We start from the raw sequence: 26,279 nt of genomic DNA on the forward strand, positions 1-26,279 counted from the left end.
TACTCTCAGTCACGCTCTCGCTCTCCCTGTCTCTCTCTCCCTCTTCCTGAGTTCATCAGAGTCTGGGAATTACTTTGCAAGTTGCTCTGTTAAAGCGACGCTGTGCATAGTTTGCATCAGAGGAGGCTGGTGGGAGGAGTTATAGAAGGACGGGCTTCTTGTAATGGCTGGACTGGCATAAATGGACCGGTATCAAACACATCGAGCATATGGAAGCCACATGTTTGACTCCGTTCCATTAATACCACTCCAGCCATTACAATGAGCCCGTCCTCCCATAGCTCCTCCCACCAGCATTCACTGGTTTGTATACATATCGGTGGTGTTGTTTGTTGCATTAGTATTGCCATGGGTCTTCAAGCGACACTACAGTAACTAACCGTGCAGGCATCAAGCTTACCGGGCATCAAGCTTACCGGGCATCAAGCTTACCGGAATTCAAGCTTACCGGGCATCAAGCTTACCGGGCGTCAAGCTTACCGGGCATCAAGCCTACCGGGCATCAAGCCTACCGGGAGCTCACTGCTTAGCGGTGTGAATTACCTGTGGGTTTAGTGCGCAGTAAACAACTTATCTGACAGAAAACAGCCTATATGGCATCGGCATTAGTCAGACACATTTGTTCTATTGTTCTATAATGTCAGTCTCGTCCAAAACAGAGTTTTGTGCGTGAGTTTATGACTTACTTGAGGGTTGGGTTTTGATTTCGACAATGCTCACTTGCCCATTAACACGGGATACACATCTGATTGCACTCTGTCCAATCCTACCACAGAATACAGACAGTGAAACAGACCTGGCCATCAGCACAGCGCATCTGACTGTTTACGTAAGGCAACACGTCGCGCCTTTTCTCCATTCAACCCCCTCAGCAAAAACATCAACATTTATTACAGTTTTCTTGAGTTAGCTTAGATTCATTCAGACTATTTTGAGGAAGTAACACTGGCTTTGTTCCTATGGTGTCTCATGGGGGACAAACAGCAGTAAATGCCACATTGAACCACACCCCCAAGACCGCCATCTTTTTTTCTTAGTGAGCAACAGAGAAACATGGAATCGGTACATTCAGTTTCTCTTTAAAGTCTCCTTAATTACTGTCTCCTCTTAGCAGATATTCTGCCATGCAGCAGTACAGTGACTCACAAGGGACACAAGTCGAGTTTGTTTGAGCTTAGTGAAGATGAAAGGACATGCTTTGTGTGGTTTGTCTTTCCTTAGAGAAGTACCCTGCTGTGTACACTTCCTAAAATGTGGACTAACCTTTATCTGTCAACAAAATTTGAATGAGCCTACTGCTAATGTGTGTTTGTGTACATTCTGTATGTGTGTGTGTGTGTATGTTCTGTGTGTGTGTGCGTTTATGTGTGAGTATCATACAGTATGTGAGTGTGTTGGGGGAGGGGAAGGGGAAGGGTGGGAGGTATATGCATGGGGGTGTATAATCCTTATTGTGCACAGAATTCTGATTCTGTGCAGGGATGTTGCAAAGGAGAGTGCTGTAACAAAAGAAATAGCCTAACCCTAATTTCTGCTTCCCACTAAATCCTTTAACAAGGAGCCTTGACGTGACGGGGCTTTTACACAATCAACAAGTCTTCTGGATGTCAGGGAACAGCACATTCTCATTCTTCTAGCTCTATAAACTCCAACTGTGTGTGTGTGTGTGTGTGTGTGTGTGTGTGTGTGTGTGTGTGTGTGTGTGTGTGTGTGTGTGTGTGTGTGTGTGTGTGTGTGTGTGTGTCAGGGAGAACGAGAAAGAGAGAGCAGGTGGTCTCAAACTCTTCTTCATACCATGGCCAGTGTATCATGTGCAGAAACATGTTCAGTCTTTAAAGGCTTTCAACAGTAGCGGATTGAACCAGGCTGACTGGACCATGTATCCTGAGGGTACCCAGTTAGCACATAACGTTCTGAAAACCATATGTTTCTTAGAGCTTGGTGAGAGTGTAGTTGTCCTGTGGTTATTTTGCATAAAACCTTCCCACAACTTTCTGGGAATGGTGCAGGATAGTTGCTTGGCATTGGAACATTCTCAGCACATTTAAGGAACTTGACAAATAAAAATGTCTTGGTATTTCAAACATGGTTACATTTCATTTATATTTTGGTAATGTTCTTTGAACGTTCTCCAACTGGTTTGACATTGGGAATGTTCTCAAATTGTTGAGAAAACTACTTTAAGAAACAATGTTCTTCTATGAGAATTTCAGTACTTCAGCATAACGTTTCCTTAAAATGCTTTCATTTTTTTCTCAGAACGTTCATTCTCCATCCATTCTCAGAACGTTAAGAAAACGTTCCCTAAAAACAAAAACAAAAAACTTTAGCCAAGCAACTATCCTGCACCATTCCTAGAAAGTGACACAGAGAGAGAGAGAGAGAAGATTATAGGTTTGAATCTCAGTGATGCTGTGTCACAATAAAAAATAAACGTGTTTGCATGATTAATGCCTAAGGAAATGAATTTCCATGTGTCCTATCTGTGCTTGGAGTAAAAAAAGTTAACCCAAGATAAGATAGCAGTGTTATTAAAAGTCTTATTGAAACATTCAGTGAACTGAAAGTTTCAAATAACCCATCATTCCCGTCTCCAGAGCGTTAATAAAACCTTGCAGGAAACCTTCAAGGATCCAGAGTTAAACATTAAACATTCTCAGAACCTCCCTGCAACCTAAAAAGAAATGTTCCTAGAACAGGTGACATTTTCACTTATCTCAGAACGTTTAAAAAACGTTCTGTTTTACCGGTCTGAAAACGTATGGCTTCGTTCCCACAACCAATGTGAAACCAAAAACATACTTTCCCACAACTCCCAAGGAACCAAATGCTCTAGCTGGGTACATTCCCCTGCTTTTGGACTTGAAATCCCCTGCCTTTAATCCATTGACACTGACATGATGAACCCACTCACTGTTGATCTCTCTTCTCTGCCCTCACTTTCACTGACTATTACAGAAGCTGTCAGTCACTACAATATCTCCCAACTTTGATCCCGAGTGGAGTTGTTCACCTTGGTAAACCTTTCTGTAGAGTAAACTCCCCCATCCCCGCTCTGATACTACAGGTGGTACGGCCCGAGACCTCCTTTACATCTCATTACTCCACAGTGGCTCACCGAGGGAAAGAAGTTATTAGGAACGGTGCCAAGAAGAGATAAGGAATGGAATGGCGTTTTGCTGTTCACATGCCAGTGCCCACATGCACACACCTATCAAGTCATAATGCAGGCTCACACACACTCACACAGGTGCACGCACACACAGGCATTAGCATACGCACACACACGCACACACTGCCTTTCTAGACCTAGGACTAATAGGTTTGATATACCTTCCAACCCACCATCCTAAGTACCCTGTACCACTCTCTTAAGTTTCCAGAGTCCCACTCCCACCTCCCTCCTCAGTTTCCTCTGTCTCTGCTCTACCCAATTAGTCTTGCTGTGTGCTGTCATATTGGCCCGGCTCCTGTGTTCTCCCGCACTGTTCCTTTGTGGGGCCGACTGACTCTTCTTCAGAGAGGCGTTATTGCCTGGGTTAGGATTACAAAAGAGCTGGCCCATGGATTTATGGTGGTTGATTATGGTCCAGGTCTGTGGCCGTGGCGAATGAGAGCGAGAGACAGGAAGGGGGAAGAGAGTGAGAAAGAGCAAGAGAGATAGAGAGAGGGGTCAGAGAGAGATAAACATGGAAGGGTCACACAGCTGGACAAGCAGTCATTTAAAAGGGCTCAGGGAACATAACCTTGACTCCCGACATGTCATGTTGTTCCGTACTGAAGGGCAGTGGTGGAGGGTGTGTGTACTTGCATTTGTGTGTGTGTGTGTGTGTGTGTGTGTGTGTGTGTGTGTGTGTGTGTGTGTGTGTGTGTGTGTGTGTGTGTGTGTGTGTGTGTGTGTGTGTGTGTGTGTGTGTGTGTGTGTGTGTGTGTGTTTAGCTGAATCTTCAGATGACTCCAGATGTAGCCTGTGTCAGAGCCAACCCCAGCACCCATCCACACACACACACAACCACATCCACACACACACATCCACATCCACACACATCCACATCCACACACACACACACACACACACACACACACACACACACACACACACACACACACACACACACACACACACACACACACACACACACACACACACACACACACACATCCACACACACACACATCCACACACACACACACACACACACACACACATCCACACACACACACACATCCACACACACACACACACACACACACACACACACACACACACACACACACACACACACACACACACACACACACACACACACACACACATACACATCCACACACACACACATACACATCCACACACACACATATCCGTCCACTCCTCTGAACCCCTTCTGGGGGTGTTGCTCTGGCTTTTCCTGGGTGTTATTGATGGTGTGTCAGTGGGTGGGCTGGCTGGTCTTTGACAGCTAGATGCAGGGGATCCAATTTTTGTGTTTGTCATGAAAAAGGTAACGGAAGATAAATCAAGTCAGGAAGAAAGTAGATAGCCAGAGAAGTCATATTAATATTGTTGTTTGTACTGTGTCTTTGCTCGTGGTTGAGATGGATTCCTAGATAATCTCATATATTATCTGGGATTGATGTTTAGTTGGGAGTTTGTGTTTGGAACTGTGATCATAAGAACGTTCATTACCTTTGGAGTGCATTGGAAATTACTACAAATGGCAGTAACGGCCGGACACCAGTGAAAAAAAGCTCACCTCCCCATGGTCTCTCGCAACACCTTATCCCCGTCATCAAATGATCAGACAATCTCAAATAAACAGAGAATTCAAAATAAGTGCTTTTCAGTAAAAGGCATTGGAATCCTAAATCACTGCTCTGCTGAAAATACAGGGACAGTGGGAGAACAATCACAGACCGCAAGCCATCAATTTCCCATTTGCAACTAGAGTGAGAAAAAAGATTTGTTTATGTATACCTTTGTTGTATTAATCAGATTTAGATTTTTCATTTGGGGAGTCATGAGGAGGAAAACACCAAATATGAGAAGGGAAGGGAGGAGGAGGGGATGAGTGAATATTTTACAAGGCTTCTCTTTCTTGTGACAAAGTCAATTAGAGGATGTGTCTTTCATCTTTTCTTCTCCATATCCCTTTATTCCCCTGTTTAAAAGGTGGCAGATGAAAGGAGAATGGTTTTTATTGACGCGCAGCCCCACCCCTGCCTGAACAAAACTCCCTTATTTAAATGGGGTCATCTTTGATTCACATGTCATGTAAATCAAAGCATTCCGACATGTATTCAAATAATATGGAGATTTGTAGCATGTACAATAGCACTGTTGAGGCTGGGACACTTGAAAAGAAACTAGGGGGTGTCAGGTTCACACTCATTATTTTATCTAAAAATGTTATCGAAACACAAGTGATTTGTTCATGTACTTTCACCGAAATGCTGTACTCCAAACACAGGAGGTTGGTGGAGCCTTAATTGGGGAGGATGGGCTGATAGTAATGGCTGGAACAGAATAGGTGGAATGTTAATCCAACACATCAAACACATGATTTCCAGGTGTTTGATACCATTCCATACACTCCATTCCAGACATTATTATGAGCTGTCCTCCTTTCACCAGCCTCCTGTGACTCCAAAATACCCTAGTCCAAATAATGGAGTCCAAATTCCACTTTCCTGAACATCAATCACTTCTTTACTAACCAGATCAGATCTTTAAAATCAATTAACAATCTAGACAATCTGATTAACAAACCACATCTAGTTCACCGTGTGTGTCTGTTTCAGGCTCAAGGCCATGTTGCCCGTACGCAGAGACTTTCTCTCTCTCTCCCGCTCTCTCGCTCTCTTTCTCTGGGATAGGTATACAAGCCTCTTTGTAGAGGAACGCCACCTTTGATGTCATGTAGTGTGCGTCCTGTCTTCCACTGCGGTGTCATGGGTTTAGGCAGATCAAAGTGGAGTCTGTTCGTATATGCTGTGTTTTTGTTTGTTTACCTTGCTTTTTTCTCTCTCTCTCCGCTGTTCAGTAATGGGGGATTGTTGTTTGTTCTGTAGTTCTGGGTTGGTGAGGAAGCAGAGAACGACATGTCAGAGTTGTATTATGCTGTTTTATTCCCATCACTTTCCACACGTTCTATGCTAACATTGAGGCTGAAATTGAATACAACCCACACACTTGTCATTCGAAAAGCTGGAAGCATATTTATGTGATTGGAGTCTACCTAGTTAGTACGGGTGGTAATAAAACAATGATGTGGTTTTCTTTGACCAGAAGAAAAGAGCTGCTGCGTTATTTACAACAATTCAGGTTGTATTGTGTGGAGCCCTGAGACTCAGAGGTGCTGTAGGTCTGTTAGAGAGTAGAGAGAAACAAGATGCAGCGTGAAGAGTGAAGAGCGACGTCAAAGGCACCCGGGACTTTCCTTAACCTCCTGTCTGTCTAGAGTTTACACTATTGTTTGACCTAGACAGTCGCTTTTAGACTCTTACGTGGAGGCACTGAAGTAACACGGGCTATTTTTGCCTCATTTTGAACAGATTAGCTACGGTATATTGAATAAGTGAAAGAGGGAAACCGTTACGCTCTCAGTGAGGTCTGAGGAATGTGGGGATTTCAACAAGTCCATAGAGCTTACATGGCTCCCTTTACAACTCTTCTCTTCTGGCAGCGCCACTTTGACCATACCTACAGAGAACATTTCTTTGGGAGTAACACTTTACTTGACACGCAGTGTCATAGCACGTTATGACACGGTCATAACCGTGTCATAATATGTCATAACAACTCACAGAACTTGTCATGGACACTCTTACTGACAGTTGTGGCTGCTTTGCGTGATGTTTTGTTGTCGCTACCTTCTTGCCCCATGTTGTGTTGCTACCACGTTGTTGTCATGTTGTGTTGCTACCACGTTGTTGTCATGTTGTGTTGCTAGCATGCTGTGTTGTCATGTGTTGCTGCCTTGCTATGTTGTTGTCTTAGGTCTCTCTTTATGTAGTGTTGTGTTGTCTCTCTTGTCATGATGTGTGTTTTGTCCTATACTTATATCATATATTTTGTTATTTTTAAAATGTTTAATCCCAGCCCCCGTCCCATAACACTGACCCATATATTTACACCTGTTGTGTCATATCGCGTTATTTTATGACTGGTTATGACACCTACATAAGAGTGCCAAAACCCACATATACATATACACATATTATGACCGTGTCTTAACGGGTTATGATGCTGTGTGTTAAGTAAAGTGTTACCCAATTTTGTATTATGTTATAATTTGGAGGGGGCAAATTACACATACATTAATCGTTTACTGTTGATCATATACAAATTAAAAAAATGTATTTAACCTTTATTTAACCAGGCAAGTCAGTTAAGAACAAATTCTTATTTTATAATGACGGCCTACCCCGGCCAAGCCCTCCCCTAACCCGGACGACACTGGGCCAATTGTGCGCTGCCCTATGGGACTCCCGATTACAGCCGGTTGTGATACAGCCCGGGATCGAACCAGGGTGTGTAGTGATGCCTCTAGCAGTGAGATGCAGTGCCTTAGACCGCTGCGCCACTCGGAAGCAATATTTGACCATTGATCATCATCAAAACACATATACTGAGTGTACAAAACAATAGGAACCCCTGCTCTTTCCATGACATAGACTGACCAGGTGAAAGCTATGATCCCTTATTGATGTCATCTGTTAAAACCACTTCAATCAGTGCAGTTGAAGGGGAGGAGACAGGTTAAAGAAGGATTTTTATGCCTTGAGACAATTGAGACATGGATTGTGTGTGTGCCATTCAGAGGGTGAATGAGCAAGACAAACGATTGAAGTGCCTTTGAACGGGGTATGGTAGTAGGTACCAGGCGCACCGGTTTGAGTGTGTCAAGAACTGCAAAGCTGCTGGGTTTTTCACCCACAACAGTTTCCCCGTGTGTATCAAGAATGGTCCACCACCCAAAGGACAACCAGAAAAAGTTTTTGTATTATTATTTTTTTTACCCTTTTTTCTCCCCAAATTCTGTTATCCAATTGGTAGTTACAGTCTTGCCCTATCGCTGCAACTCCCATACGGACTCTGGAGAGGCGAAGGTCGAGAGCCATGCGTCCTCCGAAACACTACCCTGCCAAGCCACACTGCCTGCTTAACCCGGAAGCCAGTCGCACTAATGTGTCGGAAGAAACACTGTCCAACTGGCGACCGTGTCAGTGTGGATGCGCTAGAGCGCGATGGGACAATCACATCCCGGCAGGCCAAACCCTCCCTAAACCAGACGACGCTGGGCCAATTGTGCATTGCCTCATGGTCTCCCGGTCGCGGCCGGCTGTGACACAGCCCGGAATCGAACCCGGTTCTGTAGTGACGCCTCAAGCACTGTAGTGCCTTAGACCGCAGCGCCACTCGGGAGGCCCTATCCAGCCAACTTGACACAACTGTGGGAAGCATTGGTATCAACATGGGCCAACATCCCTGTAGAACGCTTTCGACACCTTGTAGAGTCCATGCCCTGATGAATTGAGGCTGTTTTGAGGGAAAAAGTGGGTGAAACTTAATATTAGGAAGGTGCTCCTAATGTTTTGTACACTCAGGGCATGCCACACTGAACAGAAATATAAATGCAACATGCAACAATTATAGTTTTTTTACTGAGGTACAGTTTATACTGTATAAGGAAATCAGTCAATTTAAATTACATTTACATTTACATTTAAGTCATTTAGCAGACGCTCTTATCCAGAGCGACTTACAAATTGGTGCATTCACCTTATGACATCCAGTGGAACAGCCACTTTACAATAGTGCATCTAAATCTTTTAAGGGGGGGTGGGGGGGCAGAAGGATTGCTTTATCCTATCCTAGGTATTCCTTGAAGAGGTGGGGTTTCAGGTGTCTCCGGAAGGTGGTGATTGACTCCGCTGTCCTGGCGTCGTGAGGGAGTTTGTTCCACCATTGGGGTGCCAGAGCAGCGAACAGTTTTGACTGGGCTGAGCGGGAACTGTACTTCCTCAGTGGTAGGGAGGCGAGCAGGCCAGAGGTGGATGAACGCAGTGCCCTTGTTTGGGTGTAGGGCCTGATCAGAGCCTGAAGGTACTGAGGTGCCGTTCCCCTCACAGCTCCGTAGGCAAGCACCATGGTCTTGTAGCGGATGCGAGCTTCAACTGGAAGCCAGTGGAGAGAGCGGAGGAGCGGGGTGACGTGAGAGAACTTGGGAAGGTTGAACACCAGACGGGCTGCGGCGTTCTGGATGAGTTGTAGGGGTTTAATGGCACAGGCATTGAGCCCAGCCAACAGCGAGTTGCAGTAATCCAGACGGGAGATGACAAGTGCCTGGATTAGGACCTGCGCCGCTTTCTGTGTGAGGCAGGGTCGTACTCTGCGGATGTTGTAGAGCATGAACCTACAGGAACGGGCCACCGCCTTGATGTTAGTTGAGAACGACAGGGTGTTGTCCAGGATCACGCCAAGGTTCTTAGCGCTCTGGGAGGAGGACACAATGGAGTTGTCAACCGTGATGGCGAGATCATGGAACGGGCAGTCCTTCCCCGGGAGGAAGAGCAGCTCCGTCTTGCCGAGGTTCAGCTTGAGGTGGTGATCCGTCATCCACACTGATATGTCTGCCAGACATGCAGAGATGCGATTCGCCACCTGGTCATCAGAAGGGGGAAAGGAGAAGATTAATTGTGTGTCGTCTGCATAGCAATGATAGGAGAGACCATGTGAGGTTATGACAGAGCCAAGTGACTTGGTGTATAGCGAGAATAGGAGAGGGCCTAGAACAGAGCCCTGGGGGACACCAGTGGTGAGAGGGCGTGGTGAGGAGACAGATTCTCGCCACGCCACCTGGTAGGAGCGACCTGTCAGGTAGGACGCAATCCAAGCGTGGGCCGCGCCGGAGATGCCCAACTCGGAGAGGGTGGAGAGGAGGATCTGATGGTTCACAGTATCGAAGGCAGCCGATAGGTCTAGAAGGATGAGAGCAGAGGAGAGAGAGTTAGCTTTAGCAGTGCGGAGCGCCTCCGTGATACAGAGAAGAGCAGTCTCAGTTGAGTGACTAGTCTTGAAACCTGACTGATTTGGATCAAGAAGGTCATTCTGAGAGAGATAGCAGGAGAGCTGGCCAAGGACGGCACGTTCAAGAGTTTTGGAGAGAAAAGAAAGAAGGGATACTGGTCTGTAGTTGTTGACATCGGAGGGATCGAGTGTAGGTTTTTTCAGAAGGGGTGCAACTCTCGCTCTCTTGAAGACGGAAGGGACGTAGCCAGCGGTCAAGGATGAGTTGATGAGTGAGGTGAGGTAAGGGAGAAGGTCTCCGGAAATGGTCTTGAGAAGAGAGGAGGGGATAGGGTCAAGCGGGCAGGTTGTTGGGCGGCCGGCCGTCACAAGACGCAAGATTTCATCTGGAGAGAGAGGGGAGAAAGAGGTCAGAGCACAGGGTAGGGCAGTGTGAGCAGAACCAGCGGTGTCGTTTAACTTAGCAAACGAGGATCGGATGTCGTCGACCTTCTTTTCGAAATGGTTGACGAAGTCGTCTGCAGAGAGGGAGGAGGGGGAGGAGGATTCAGGAGGGAGGAGAAGGTGGCAAAGAGCTTCCTAGGGTTAGAGGCAGATGCTTGGAATTTAGAGTGGTAGAAAGTGGCTTTAGCAGCAGAGACAGAAGAGGAAAATGTAGAGAGGAGGGAGTGAAAGGATGCCAGGTCCGCAGGGAGGCGAGTTTTCCTCCATTTCCGCTCGGCTGCCCGGAGCCCTGTTCTGTGAGCTCGCAATGAGTCGTTGAGCCACGGAGCGGGAGGGGAGGACCGAGCCGGCCTGGAGGATGGGGGACATAGAGAGTCAAAGGATGCAGAAAGGGAGGAGAGGAGGGTTGAGGAGGCAGAATCAGGAGATAGGTTGGAGAAGGTTTGGGCAGAGGGAAGAGATGATAGGATGGAAGAGGAGAGAGTAGCGGGGGAGAGAGAGCGAAGGTTGAGACGGCGCGATACCATCCGAGTAGGGGCAGTGTGGGAAGTGTTGGATGAGAGCGAGAGGGAAAAGGATACAAGGTAGTGGTCGGAGACTTGGAGGGGAGTTGCAATGAGGTTAGTGGAAGAACAGCATCTAGTAAAGATGAGGTCAAGCGTATTGCCTACCTTGTGAGTAGGGGGGGAAGGTGAGAGGGTGAGGTCAAAAGAGGAGAGGAGTGGAAAGAAGGAGGCAGAGAGGAATGAATAAATTAATTAATAAATGAATAAATTAATTAATTAGTCACTAATCTATGGATTTCACATGACTGGGAATACAGATATGCATCTGTTGATCACAGATACCTTAAAAAAAACAGTAGGTGCAAAACTGCACATTTTAGAGTGGTCTTTTATTGTCCCCAGCACAAGGTGCACCGGAGTAGTGATCATGCTGTTTAACCAGCTTCTTGGTTTTCCAAATCTGTCAAGTGGATTGATTATCTTGGCAAAGGAGAAATGCTCACTAACAGGGATGTAAACACATTTGTGCACAAAAATTCTGGAATCTTTTATTTCAACACATGAAAACATGGGACCAACACTTTACATGTTGCGTTTATATTTTTATTCAGTATATTTCCCAGACACTCCTGGACTAAAAAGCTCTACTCCATTGAGAATGCTTTTAGTCCTGGACTAGGCTTAATCTGTGTCTGAGAAACCGGCCCATGAAGTACAGCCTTTGGACTTGTTTTTAACTCTTTTTCTCCCCCCCTCCCCCCCCCCCCCTTCAGGAGGAGCAGAACCGAGGAAAGCCCAACTGGGAGCACCTCAATGAGGACCTGCATGTCCTGATCACGGTGGAGGACGCTCAGAACCGCGCTGAGATCAAGCTGAAGAGGGCCGTGGAGGAGGTCAACAAACTACTGGTGCCTGCGGTGAGTCAGTGGCCCCGTGTCACTTCCTGTTGCCGAGGGCCAGTGATAAATGGCTCAGAAGAAAGCTCTCAGAAATGTCACCAATCAGATGTGTTTATTTAAAGAGCTGAAATTGATGTCATGTGTATTATTATATTGAGGAAGCAAATATCAAGTGGTAAAAATGGATTGGGTGTAGTTCACTCTAGATTGTATTTCTGTGCTAAAAGAGTCATGTGCAAGATGATGTGCCATAATGTGCGTGTGTGCGCGTGTGCATGCAAAAAGGGTCATCACTCTTGCAGTGAAATTATGTATTAGCCAACAGCTTAATATTAGAATTTCATTCAAATGAGCTGAGCGTTATAAAATCAGCACAAAAGCAATTACCCTTTAAAACGAATTACCGCTGATTGCACATTCAAGTAGTCAGCTTCTATGTCAGTGGCTAAAGCTATACCACTATATTTATATCCTCCAAAAAAACATACAGCGGTTTCATTTATAGAGAAATCAATACCAAAGACGTTCATGTGTTTGAGTGTGCGTGCATGCACGGGGGCTTGCATGAGGGCGGGCGAGAGAGAGAGAGAGAGAGAGATGTTTTTGCTGATCATCCACATGTTCTCCCTTTCATTTCCTTGTTGTCACTTGATGAACAGGAAGTGAGAGTCTCCATCATAGTGAGAAAGGGGAAGTTTAGGAAGGAACCTGCAGGACGGTGTCATCATCTCAGTCTGCTGGAGGGACTATTTTCCTTTCTTAAAGCATGGCGACTTAAAGGTCAAATAAACCCAAAGGTCTAAGGGTTGAAATAGCACATGAGATTCACCACCGGTCTCTAGTTATGTGTGTGTGCGCACAGATTGAAAATAACCTGCAGGAGGTGTGTGTGGTTGAGTCATCGTCTGTGTTTCGTTTGCAGAGGGAATGAATGATGATGAAATAGTGTTGAAAGAGGATTGTGGGTGAATTACTCTTGGAGGAATCTTTGTATCATATTACATGTGTCCTTCATTGATACATTGCACCCCACCATAGATGAAGGGCCATGCTGGATTTCCATGTGGAGCCTACAGTTAGCATGATGATCTCCGAGTTTTGCCCGGCCGAAGTCTCCCAACCCATCCCTTGATGATGTTTCTGGGAAGTCAAAAGTTGGTTCCTTGTCTGTGTCTGTCAGGAGTCTATTTGGGAGAACGTGACATTGGAGGGCCTCCGTAAGATCATGTGATTGGCTGGCTAGGATCCTATGGGGTCATAGGTGCTCTCTAGGTTATGCTGTCATACACAGACCCTGACAGGCTGCTAACACAGAAAGCATGACCAGTGTAGCTGGTCCTCATTGATCAAATTACCGCTCATAAATGAATGACGAACACAAGACGAGTAAGGTCAGGCATCTGAGGAACCTGGATGGGAGTCAAGGTAGGTGGGTGTGTGATTTTGTATTTACTGTACGTAGGTTTGAGCTGTAGATGTTAGTTGGAAGCAGAGCTGATTTGGGTGGGAATGACTCACTCACTGGCTAACGAGGAACAGATTAGGGAATGACGTGATCAGCATCCCATCACAGGGCCAAAGCAGTCACACATACACACCCTGTTAATGGTAGATATAGGACTACTACGTCTATCAAATCAAATCAAATGTATTTATATAGCCCTTCTTACATCAGCTGATATCTTAAAGTGCTGTACAGAAACTCTGGCCTAAAACCTCGAACAGCAAGCAATGCAGGTGTAGAAGCACACTATGATAATTTTTTATTTTTTATTTTTTATTTTTGCTTGTCAATGAAAGTTTTCAAACCACAGAATTTAGGATGTTTGTTTCTCAAGAGCAGAAAGCCTTCAAGCGCTGTTACATCCGTTGCTGTGACGAGGATAAGCAAAATATTGACATTTGTTTGATGGCAAAACATTTTAAAGACTGTGAAGTGATGAGGCATATCTGCTGCTTTGCCTTGGTACTGCAGAAATAAAGCTAGGGCTCCGCCAGCTTTATTAGCTAATAAAGGGATGTCACTCTCCCTTGGGCCTCAAGCTTCCACCAACAACAGACATTAATGTTCCGGCTATCAGAGTCGAGATACCAGCATCCTAAAGGTAAAACCACAGTAAAACAACAGTCTCTGTTGTCCCCACTGCTCCGAAACCCACCCACATGACAGTATCTCTCTCTCCTTCCCTCTCCCTCCACCATCTCCTCTCTCCCCTTTCTCCTCTCATCTACCCCCCCCCTTCCACACCTCCTCTCCCCTCTAGCATCTCCTCTCTCCCACACTCCCATCCTCTCCCCCTAACCCCCCTCTCAGAGTGGCCAGTGTGATCTTACGGATAGGCCCTGGCCGGGAGGCAGCTTTTGTGTGAGTGAAGGAGTGAACCCAACAACCCTGTGTGTACAATCCATTAACGGGACCAGCGGTTGCCTCCAGGGGCTTGTCGCAAACAAAGAAAATAAAGAAGGGGATGTGTTTTTCCCACTGTTTGTGTAAAGATAACAGCCGGGAGCTTTCCCTCTCCCAACTCTCCTAAAGAGCTCCTTAATCCCTGCAGAAATTTACATACAGATTGAACGCGTCGGTTGACGTTCAATCTGCCAGTTCTGCTCCGTCGTCAGTTGGGCAGTGGAGTGACACGGGTTGCTGGGAGTTTTCTATCTCTAGGCATCTCTAGGCATCTCTATCTCTAGAATGACATTAGCACACTGGTTGGTGGTACAGTTATATGAATCGGGTGAGCTGTCAGTTGTGGTTCACATTTAGTACCTCCAGGTTCAGACGCAGACATGATGCAGACACTCATGAACGACATCCAGCTGCAAATAGCTTGCAATCACATCACCTACATAGCAATCACATCACCTACATAGCAATCACATCACCTACATAGCAATCACATCACCTACATAGCAATCGCATCACCTACATAGCAATCACATCCCCTACATAGCAATCACATCACCTACATAGCAATCACATCCCCTACATAGGAATCACATCCCCTACATAGCAATCGCATTACCTACATAGCAATCACATCACCTACATAGCAATCGCATCCCCTACATAGCAATCGCATCACCTACATAGCAATCGCATCCCCTACATAGCAATCGCATCTCCTACATAGCAATCGCATCACCTACATAGCAATCGCATCACCTACATAGCAATCGCATCACCTACATAACAATCGCATCACCTACATAGCAATCGCATCACCTACATAGCAATCGCATCACCTACATAGCAATCGCATCACCTACATAGCAATCGCATCACCTACATAGCAATCGCATCACCTACATAGCAATCGCATCACCTACATAGCAATCACATCACCTACTAAGAACCATAAAAACTGAAAATCTCTACGCTGAGAACATGATCCTAATCATTATCATCAGTGGTAGCAGTGCCTGTGTGCTTGCAGCGTTCAGTGACCAGCAACCGTGCCAAAAGCAATTATCATCACTGGCATTGTAGCATGAGTAAGACCAGTCCCCTGTGTGACTATGCCAACTGTCTGGCTGTACTACTCCCTCTGCAATCGTCAGTTTGCCACTGAGCCATACAAAATGAGGGGGACATAATCATGTGTATGTGTGTGTGTGTGTAAATGTGTGCGTGCACTCTAGCAGGAGTGTGCGTATAACTCCCTGACTTACTCATCTGCAGGGGTGCAACTTTGGTTTTAGAAGTGGGGGGGACATTAATATTACTATAAATATATATTTTTTTAATCCAGTCGGATAAACAGTCCAAACAGCCTACCCGATGTTCAGAGGTGTCCGCATGGTCCTAAAGCACACTGTTGACTCATTTTGTATCACATTCCAATGATAAAACTGGGGCCGGGACAAAAATGCAATTTCAGAATGTGGGAGGGGGGGGGGACATGTCTCCCCCGTCCCCGGTGAAAGTTGAGCCTCTGCTCATTTGTAACAGATTGTTGCAAATAAGAAATTCCTGTAAAGTCTTAATGACTCAAATGATCTGTAATGAAAGAAACTCAGATCTAAATGTACTGTGCTCATAAGTGTTTTCGGTAGGACATATGATTTATAGGTACTCTTAAGACTGTCCTCCGGGCGAGGGAAACGTGGTGGTAAGTCAGTCAGCTGATGTTAGCCTGTGAGACCCCTCTATCTGTCAACTTGTTGCATTAACCTTTACACTGACCTTAACCATGTGAATCATCACTGTCACATCCATGCATTTAACCCTTAAACCTCCTCCCCTACACCAGCGTATCAAAAAGACTCACGTGTCAATTCTTAGTACAGTAAATAGGAAGACGTGCAACTTCAGCACTAGGCTGTGTGTGTATATAATAAATATAATAAATATAAAGAAATAAGAAAAAAGTAGACATTAAAAGCACCCATGCCAACAGCCACCTGACGTAATCAGTCCCTGCAGGAATGTGCATGTTTTTTGGTTGTGATAGTTGTGAGAATTTTGTTTGGTTTTGCTGCAGCAATTCTGACCTTTTGCATGGCAATTAGTGAACATTTTGGTCCCATTTACCATGAAATCTATGACGGGGGAGTGTAGCTTGATTGAACCATTTTATGCAGTAAAAGTGCGGTGATCGGTTTGAATTGCGAACCCTCTTTTTGAACGAGGTGGTCGAAAGTTTTATACAGTAATATTGCGGAGATTTGACTGTTTTTATGCCGAAATAGTGCACTGATTCGTCAAATGTTGCAAGCCCTCGCATAATATGCAAGAAATTGTTGATTTTGCACACAAAAAAATGTGAATGGCAAAATCCTGGAAGGACTTCGTAATACTGTCACTGATAGCAGTGGAGGCTCTCTCTGCTGCCTGTCTCTACTCTGTGCCTCCCCAGTAGACAGTAGTAGCAGCAGTAGCAAACAGACTCAGAGCCTAAACGGCCGGCGCTGAGGGGACCAGCTTTAATTAAAGTCCTGTCTATCAGCAGGGCCTCGCAATGGCTCCTGGCCCCCACCACTCTGACAGACAGATGCAGGCTCTAATTGTCCGGGCTCAAAGATCAAGTGGAATTCAAATGGTTGAGGATTTGTGTGTGTGTGTGTGTGTGTGTGTGTGTGTGTGTGTGTGTGTGTGTGTGTGTGTGTGTGTGTGTGTGTGTGTGTGTGTGTGTGTGTGTGTGTGTGTGTGTGTGTGTGTGTGTGTGCCCCTCATCCCACCCCGTAGGCTTGGCCAGCTGTGCCAGTGTAGTGTTTGAGCGAGGCGAACCTGAGTAAATAGACACACTGCGTCTGGGACTCAAACCTCCTGCAACCCAGCCCAGCCTGTCAGTCAAGTCTCCTCCTTAGCCCTTAGCGGAGGAGGACACATCTACAATTGACAGTTTTTATTAAACACTTGCTGTCTCGAGGGAAAGACTCAGCGGTTCACTCCATTTCTTGGGTTTGTCAGCTTTTGTTTCTTTCCGTCTTGTCTCACTTGCTCTCTGTTTCTCGCTGTCTCACTGCCATGCTCATTCTCAGACTAATTTGCTCCACACAATCTGTCCGTAAACTCTCACTGTCATCTCAACATTTTACACACTGATACTACAAGCTTGAACTGGTGCTATAATATTGCGCACACACATCTATACACACATTTTCTCTTGTCTTGAGACGGCCTTGAGTTCTCCTGAGATTTTAGGAGGCTAGGTGCATTGGTCCAAATCCCTGGCCACTTGTGAATTTTAGTTAGAGTCTACATCGGCAAGTTTCCAGTGGAGGGATTTTCCAGCATGTTCCGTTCAATGGGGGTTAGTCACAGACAGCTGACACATTGTAGACAGGATCAAATACACTCTCACTAGCAGATACTTTAAAGGGGCTGGATATGCCTCTGCAATTCCCGCACATCCTTAGGGGGTTGGGAACTTGATTAAAATCAATTCAGTGTACAAGCCAGGGCAAGGGAGAATCAGCCATGTGTTAGGTAAGAGATGCGAGGGAAGCAGAGGGAAGCATCGGCATTTGTGCTCGACATTTGTACAGACTTGTATTATGAGTGAAGAGAGAGCAGTGCAGAATGGCTGAACAAAAGCCCACTGGTTTGTGGGAGTTCCCATCTGTTCCCTTTGCAGCACAATAGACCCTCTCTTGCATGACATGTTTTTCTGCTGCTCACTGTTTCTGAGAATGCAGGGCCCCAGCCTAGGACTCATGAGGGAGGGTCATCCCAGCTGAATAGAGTTGAGATGTGCGTGAGACTCGGCCGGTGTGTGCGTTTAGATGGGGGGGCTGGATGTTGTGTGTGTGTGTGTGTGTGCATGGATGCATGAAGAGGTGTGTGATTCTGATTCATGTCAGCTTATGCATGTGACTGATCTGCAGCTATGTGAAGTTGTGAGAGTGTGTCTGTGTGTGTGAGAGAGAGAGAGAGAGAGAGAGAGAGAGAGGGAGAGAGAGAGAGAGAGAGAGAGAGAGAGAGAGAGACAGAGAGAGAGAGAGAGAGAGAGAGAGAGAGAGAGAGAGAGAGAGAGAGAGAGAGAGAGAGAGAGAAAGAGAGAGAGTGCGTGTATGTGCGTTGGTAACTGTGTGTCTCCGTGTGTGGCTCTGGTTCTTGTATGTGTGAACAGCAGGGACCTCTTCTCTGGTCACATGATTGAGTAGTCATCCAGGTCTTTGAGGCAGAAAGACCATCAAAAGAGCCTTTGTTTACAACTGGAGTGTGGAAATCTTGAACTGGGCTTTCTGCTCCTTCGGGGCTGGATAATGCTCTCTGTGGGGCTTTCCTCTCCCCTTTCTTCCCTGCTCCGCTCTGGGCTTCAGAGGTCATCTCTCCCCAGTTCTCTCTGTCTCCCTTTCTCTCTCTTTGTCTCCCTCTCTCTGTCTCTCTCTCTCTGTCTCTCTCTCTCTGTCTCTCTCTCTCTCTCTGTCTCTCTCGCTCTCTCTGTCTCTCTCACTCTTTCTCTCTCTCCCCCTCTGTCTCTCCCTCTGTCTCTCCCTCTGTCTCATTCTCTCTCAAACACAAAGACTGTAACACATTCTCTCCCCCTCTCTTTCCCTCTCTATTAAATCATTTTGGAGAGTTAAGTATTTCTCACTGAATCAATCCAGTACATGACCCTCTCTATCCTCGCACCCAACGGCTCCCTCTCTCTTCCTCTCTCCTCCCCTCCCTTACATTGGGTATCTGGCAGAAAAAAATGGGGGAATGGGGTGAAGGGGGGGGTAGAAAATGTGTCTCCGTGGCAACCTGTTGAATGGCTCTCGTCCTGTGCCTTCAAAAGAGCCCAAGCCATGTGACTGTAAAAAGAAAGGCTTGAATTCCTCCCTGACTGCCCCTGTATTCAGACAGCGATGGGCGAGCAAGGACCCCCCAAGCTCTGGGAAACAAGCTGTCCATCTCCATCCTCACCCTATCGCCTATGTTGTTTAGAAATATTTGTTACCTTAATTTAAGGATAACTATTTAACAAATTCTTATTTTCAATGACGGCGTACACCGGCCATACCCCGTACGACGCTGGGCCAATTGTGCGCCGCCCTATGGGACTCCCAATCACGGCCGGATGTGACGCAGCCTGGATTTGAACCAGGGACTGTAGTGACAGCTCTTGCACCCCTCTTCCTCCTTCACCTCCTCCCCTCTGGTAGTGAGTGATTAGGCCTGTAAAAAAGAGAGTGTTTTGAGAGTCGACAGACAGAGAAATGAAGCTAGTGCTGCTGTGCTGTTTTGCTTAGATATAGCATTTCACCAGCTGCCTGCCTGCCATCCTGGGGCGTGTGTGAAACATAATGTCACCTCTGAAATAAAGGCCTGTTCTGAAAATGTACCTTCTGTCAAGAAAACGTCTAATTTCTCACACACACAGGGCGGTTACTGTGTAATGGAGCACTTGACTTCAATGATATCTATTACAGACCTTTGTAAAATGTCAACAATGTATTTTTGTACGTGTGAGAAATGAAGATGTGCTTGTTGAACTCTGCGAGACTGAAATGGAGTGGATCATACAACAGCACTCACAAATAAATGAAGAGTGAATTATTTGACTTCTATGTATTTTGTTAGAGATCTATCCATATGCCATTTTAGTCATTTAGCAGACTCTTATTCAAGGGCTTGATAGCAATAGCAGAAATAAGACTGTTACTTGCATAACAATTCAAAATTACCCTATGCACAGAAGCCTTTCACTGTTGCCTAAAAGCTCCCATACAAAATTCATTGTCTCTGAGACACACTCAAATACAGTTCAACATGATCCATTAATCCTTATGAATACATAACAGACACAGTAATATTACAATAGGTAATTCCAACACTGTTATCACAGCAATCTCTATATCAACACATTTATTCACGATTACATTCCAGACTGTTTGGCTCTGAAAAGGATAGAGATGAGACGCTTTTTTGAGAGCGGATAGCAATTCCAGTCCTCCGCCAGACCACCAATTAGAATGCAGCCTTTAAGATGAATAATGGACAATTATACACCCAAATCTCATCTGTTTTTGAAAAGGTAGACGGACAGCCTCTTTTGGAAGATTTTTAAGAGATGTGGAGACAGACAGACAGATTGGGGAGGAAGTGGCATCGCTGTGGCGGTCTTTTAGCGTGTTGTGAAGGCTGAGTGGTGTCTTCTATAGGAAGATAAGGGTGCTGGGGAATGATGCACGAATGATGCCCGCCGTGCCCATCGTTTAACTGGCATGGGTAAACAGTGGGTAAACAATTCACTGTAGAGAGAGCTGGCCCTTCTGTCTGTGCCACGCCAAACACTCAACTGAGTTTAAAGGAAGACCGTTTTGGATTTCTGAAACTTCCATTATTTTCAAAGACTTGACAAGATGGCGCCGACAGACACGGTCGCCCTGTTTTTATCTCCTAGCCAACTTTTTAGTATTTTGCGTAATTATTTTATTCTTATTTTATTATTTGCTCAGAACATTTGTAACATTATTTCCTATAGCCGAAAATCCCTTTTAGACAACAATTTGACCAGAAATGTGACTTCTCTGACCTGAATCGTTTGTTTAGAATCCCGAGGTAGCCCCATTCATCCCGGGTCCTACACCAAAACGTTGACGCTGGAGTAGAGGGAGAAGAGGTGGTTGTAGTCAGGCTCAGGTGGCAAGCAAACCATCCATCAGTTCCAAGTATTCATGTATTACTTGCTAACATTCCTGGACAATAAAGTAGACGAGCTCAGGTGGAGGATCTCCTTTCAGAGAGACATAAGGGACTGTAACATACTCTGTTTTATGGAATCATGGCTCTCTTTCCAGACATATTGTTCCAATCCATACAGCCAGCAGGGTTCTCCATTCATCATGTGGCCAGGATGAATGAAGCAAAGGCGGAGGGGTATGTCTCATGATTAACAACTCATGGTCACCATCAAATGCCTGACGCATTACCTCCCGAGATAATTTTCCCTGTTTTTTGCTTTGTCATTATGGGGTATTGTGTGTAGATTGATGAGGGGGAAATTAGTTTAATCCATTTTAGAATAAGGCTGTAATGTAACAAAATCTGGAAAAAGTCAAGGGGTCTGAATACTTTCCGAATGCACTGTATATTTCGGACTCTGACATTGCTCGCTCTGATAGTTCTTCATTTCTCATTTATTTTATAAACTTTTTGGATTATGTGTGTATTGTTATTGTATTGCTAGCACTACTACTGCACTACTGGAGCTAGAAACATAAGCATTTCGCAGCTCCTGTGATAACATCTGAAAATGTGTGTACTTTGATTTGATTTGAGCTGATTTTGTTCTCCCATCCTCGTCACTTCTGATCTGTATTCTGATGGGAAGAGGTGCCCTGCGTAAGTAAGCCAGTGTGTTTGCCTGCACTGTGTGCCTGCACTGTGTAGGTGTGCATGTGTGTGGGAGTGTTTATTTGTGAGTGTGTGTGTCCATCCGTGCGTGTGTGTGTGTGTGTGTGTGTGTGTGTGTGTGTGTGTCCATCCGTGCACCATTCGTTCCTAATGTACCCAGCTCATGTGAAGGTAGATTTCTCTCTCCTTTGCTCTTCACCCAAAACATCAATTGTCATTCACAGAAGTCATAAAACCCCAACCCTACTGGACTTGTGTGTACATCCTTCTAACCTTGGGGACCAGGAGAAGTATGTCCCATTTCAATGACCTAGCACCATCGTTATGAGTGGGATAGGGGCACATTATTACTGCCCTATTTTAGACGCGAGCCAACCTTAATAACAACCTTATCATAGTAACCGACCTTGCCGCTGAAATGACACAATCTTACAGCTATTACAGATGCCACAGCATTCACTACAGGCATGTTAGACAAAGTTAGGTAAATAATAGCTTTATTATATTACAGGCTTGTGTTTATACAGCAACTCATATAAAAACGCCCCAACAGGCCGCCTGCATCCTCAAGAAAGCCTTTATATGCAATCACACATGTAACTTCCTGATGACGTACAATTCATAAAACTGATGAATTGATATCGATTGATTGTGCTATTAACCTTATCGAACCATGTTAGCGTCTCAACACTAGCATGTCCTTCATTCTATCTCCCAGACAAGTGTCTCACGGTCATCAGTGATGCAGTCGTGTCCAAGCATTCCACCAGAGCAGCCTATTAACATGCAGAGATCACACACAGTAACCTCACGCATTGGGGACACCACGCCACTCTCTCTCCCGCTCTCTTTTTTTCCCAAAGCCAATCAACATGAAAGCTCCATGCGCCCCGAGTAGCGCAGGGAACTCTCAGAGATTATCAGACGAGATGCTGAATGCTTCCTTAAGTTTCCCCGCTCCCTTTCACTTCCTGTGACCAACCATGACATTGAATTCTCACCCAGTTTCAAATAAGTGTGTGCGAGAGAGCACACAGTGGCTAGTTACCATACACACAATACACCTACACACACAGGTGGACAAAATATACTTAGCTAGTCCTCATCTGTCAGTAAGTACACACTACCCACGTACAGTGCATTCGGAAAGTATTCAGACCCCTTCCCTTTTCCCACATTTCGTTATGTTACAGCCTTATTCTAAAATGGATTTAAAAATAAAAATCCTCATCAATCTACAAACAATAACCTATAATGACAAAGCGAGAAAAAATATATATATATATGTTTACAAATGTATTAAAAATAAATAAAAAACATATCTTATTTACATAAGTATTCAGACCCTTTGCAATGAGACTTGAAATTGAGCTCAGGTGCATCCTGTTTCCATTGTTCATCCTTGAGATGTTTCTACAACTTGATTGAGGTCCACTTGTGGTAAATTCAATTGATTGGACATGATTTGGAATGGCACACACCTGTCTATATAAGGTCCAACAGTTGACAGTGCATGTCAGAGCAATAACTAAGTCATGAGTTCGAAGGAATTGTCCGTAGAGCTCTGAGACAGGATTGTGTTGAGTCACAGATCTGGAGAAGGGTACCAAAAAACGGAGCAATCGGGGGAGAAGGGCCTTGGTCAGGGAGGTGGCCAAGAACCCGATGAAAAAGCTGACAGAGTTCCAGAGTTCATCTGTGGAGATGGGAGAACCTTCCAGAAGGACAACCATCTCTGCAGCACCCATAGCAATCAGGCCTTTATGGTAGAGTGGCCAGACGGAAGTCACTCCTCAGTAAAAGGCACATGACAGCCTGCTTGGAGTTTTCCAAAAGGAGTGGCTTCAGGACAAGTCTCTGAATGTCCTTGAGTGGCCCAGCCAGAGCCCGGACTTCAACCCGATCGAACATCTCTGGAGAGGCCTGAAAATAGCTGTGCAGCAACACTCCCCATCCAACCTGACAGAGCTTGAGAGGATCTGCAGAGAAGAATGGGAGAAACTCCCCAAATACAAATCAAATTAAATGTTATTTGTCACGTGCGCCGAATACAACAGGTGTAACCCTTACCGTGAAATGCTTACTTACAAGTCATTAACCAACAATGTAGTTCAAGAAATAGAGTTAAGAAAATATTGACTAAATAAACTAAAGTAACATAAGAAAATAACATAACAATACAAGGTTATATACAGGGGGTACTGAGTCAATGTGCGGGGGTACAAGTTAGTCGAGGTAATTTGTAAAGTGACTATGCATAGAGGTGTGCCAAGCTTGTAGCATCATACCCAAGAAGACTCAAGGCTGTAATCGCTTCCAAAGGTGCTTCAACAAAGTACTGAGGAAATGGACTGAATACCTATGTAAGTCGTATTTCAGTTTTTTATTTGTAATACATTTGCAAACATTTCTAAAAACCTGTTTTTGCTTTGTCATGATGGGGTATTGTGTGTAAATTGACGAGGAAAACTTCAATTGAATCCATTGTGGAAAAAGGCTGTAATGTAACAAAATGTGGAAAAAGTAAAGGGGTCTGAATACTTTCTGATTGCACTGTACATATCATGTACATATGCAAACACATGCCAATACTTCAGCGTTGTTGTGATAGGTTAAACAAAATCTGTCCTTTGAAGGCACAACCACACACACACACACCTCTTTCCCTGTGACCCTCAGCCATGTCCTGTCCAACCAGGAAATACTTTTCCCCCGCCCAACCCCAGACTGTTCTCAGAATAACCTGTGGTCTAATTTTACCCTCCTCATCTCTCCATTGTGTTAGCCCGGAGACAAAGGAGAGACGGCCAAGGTATGTTGTTTGAACCTTATATAATCAAACAGACTTTTGTTACTGTTTGGACATTCAATTGTGTAGCAACTTGTTGACCCTAAAATCGCCCATATCCTCTGTGCTGCATAAGTCAGATCCTTCATATATTGTATAGTGCAAATATAGTTGTTCAACATGGTTGCTTTTGCCACCGTGGTGTCTGGTCTCCATGGTGGCAACAGTGCGACTGTTGCGGTAAACATGGACGCTGTTTACAATGTGCATTTTCACGAGTGTTCATCTAATTACCCAGCTAGGACAATTAAAAGGGGTGCTGCAACTCTAATTAACATATATATTGGATCAAGAGCCAATTACACTCATGAAGCTGTAATGCTGAGGTAATCTCTGAGGCGTACTGTGTGTGTCTGTGTGTGTGTGTATGTGTGTGTGTGTGTGTGGTTGCATTTGCGTATCTGTGCACAACTCTTTTTCTCTCGTGCGCGCACGCGTGCGAATGTGCGTTTTGATGTTGCGTGCCTGTACGTACGTGTGTGTGTATCCACATGCATCTGTGTGTGTGTGTGTGTATGCGTGTATGTGTATGCGTGTATGCATGTGCGTAAAAACAAACAGGAAACTGGGCCTTTCCACAGTCTTTTCTCTGTACAGCGCCTCTGGGTCCTGTTTCTGTCTCTGTCTCAGCTAGAAGGGAGGGTGGGCGTGGTGCAGTGCAATGGTCAGCTCTACACTCCTGCCTGTCTACAGCTGTGCTGTAATTAATGCAAGTCCCTCGGTGGGACTGTGTCTCTGGAAAGGAAAACCCTTGGCCTGCAGTTGACTAAACTCCCGGCCCAACTATCCCTCTTCTCTGTCCCTCATCAGAGCCTCTCAAATGGCTGATCCCATTAGCTCCAGTGACTCCCCCTCTCTTGGATCTGGTGCAAGTAGAGATGTGTCATAACTGGATTTAAAGTTTGGGGAGAAACTGGCTGTTGGGAAACTGGTTGGAGTGTCCGTGTGATTGGGGAGAGACAGGAAAGGCATGAGGGGATGGCTGGCTGCCAGGACCGAGGAGGGAGGGGAGGGGGATGCTCAGATGCGGCAGCTGTACTCTGGGAGTGGGATGCGTGCCTGGAGAGTGAGAGAGAGAGGGAGAAAGAGAGGCTTCCAGTTTTCACATCCACCCCTGTCCTTCTCCGTGTCCCTCTCCAGCCAATTAGAGCGCAACCCTGCCTGTCCTCCTCCCAAACAGCCAATTGGAGGGGCTGTCTGAGTTGACATGCGCTGCCCCTTGCCCTTGAGAGGGGGAGTTATATTGTAAAACCTGCTGTAATGTTGTAATGGTCATTCCACACTCTTGGGAAAAAGGGTTCCAAAAGGGTTCTGCGGATGTCCCCATAGGAGAACCCTTTTTGGTTCCAGGTAAAACTATTTTGGGTTCCATGTAGAACCCTCTGTGAAAGTGGATCTACATGGAACCTAAAAAGATTCTACCTGGAACCAAAAGGGGGTTCTTCAAAGGGTTATTTTATGAGGACAGCCGAAGAACCCTTTTTGGTTCTAGATAGCCAGACTCGCTTTTAGTACTGTGTTATATCACCATCATCACTCTACTTTGCATTTGTTTTATGTCATTTACCTGAAATATACACATGGACAAGAGCCACAATTGAATGAGAATTGTGACCCTAAATGTTTATAGGTATTTGTTCTGTAAAATAGGAGAAAGCGATAGTTGTTGCTGATCATATTTTACAACATTCCCTAATGGAGAGCAGGAGGAAAGTTAGACTGAGACAGAGATCAGAGACAGAGATAGGAACAGGAGAGAGTGTAA

General features: G+C 45.3%; 1 protein-coding gene across 3 annotated transcripts in view; it reads left to right on the plus strand.

The window, feature by feature from the left end:
* LOC129836212 (KH domain-containing RNA-binding protein QKI) overlaps positions 1–26,279 on the plus strand; it is a 91,869-nt gene that overhangs the window by 46,004 nt on the left and 19,586 nt on the right. For all 3 annotated transcript variants that reach the window (XM_055902075.1, XM_055902073.1, XM_055902074.1), the window contains exon 4: positions 11,754–11,897. In XM_055902075.1, coding sequence (XP_055758050.1) covers positions 11,754–11,897 — 144 coding nt within the window. The remainder of the gene's footprint in view (positions 1–11,753; positions 11,898–26,279) is intronic.

Source organism: Salvelinus fontinalis, chromosome 37 (genome assembly GCF_029448725.1).
Source record: "Salvelinus fontinalis isolate EN_2023a chromosome 37, ASM2944872v1, whole genome shotgun sequence".
Lineage (NCBI taxonomy): Eukaryota > Metazoa > Chordata > Actinopteri > Salmoniformes > Salmonidae > Salvelinus > Salvelinus fontinalis.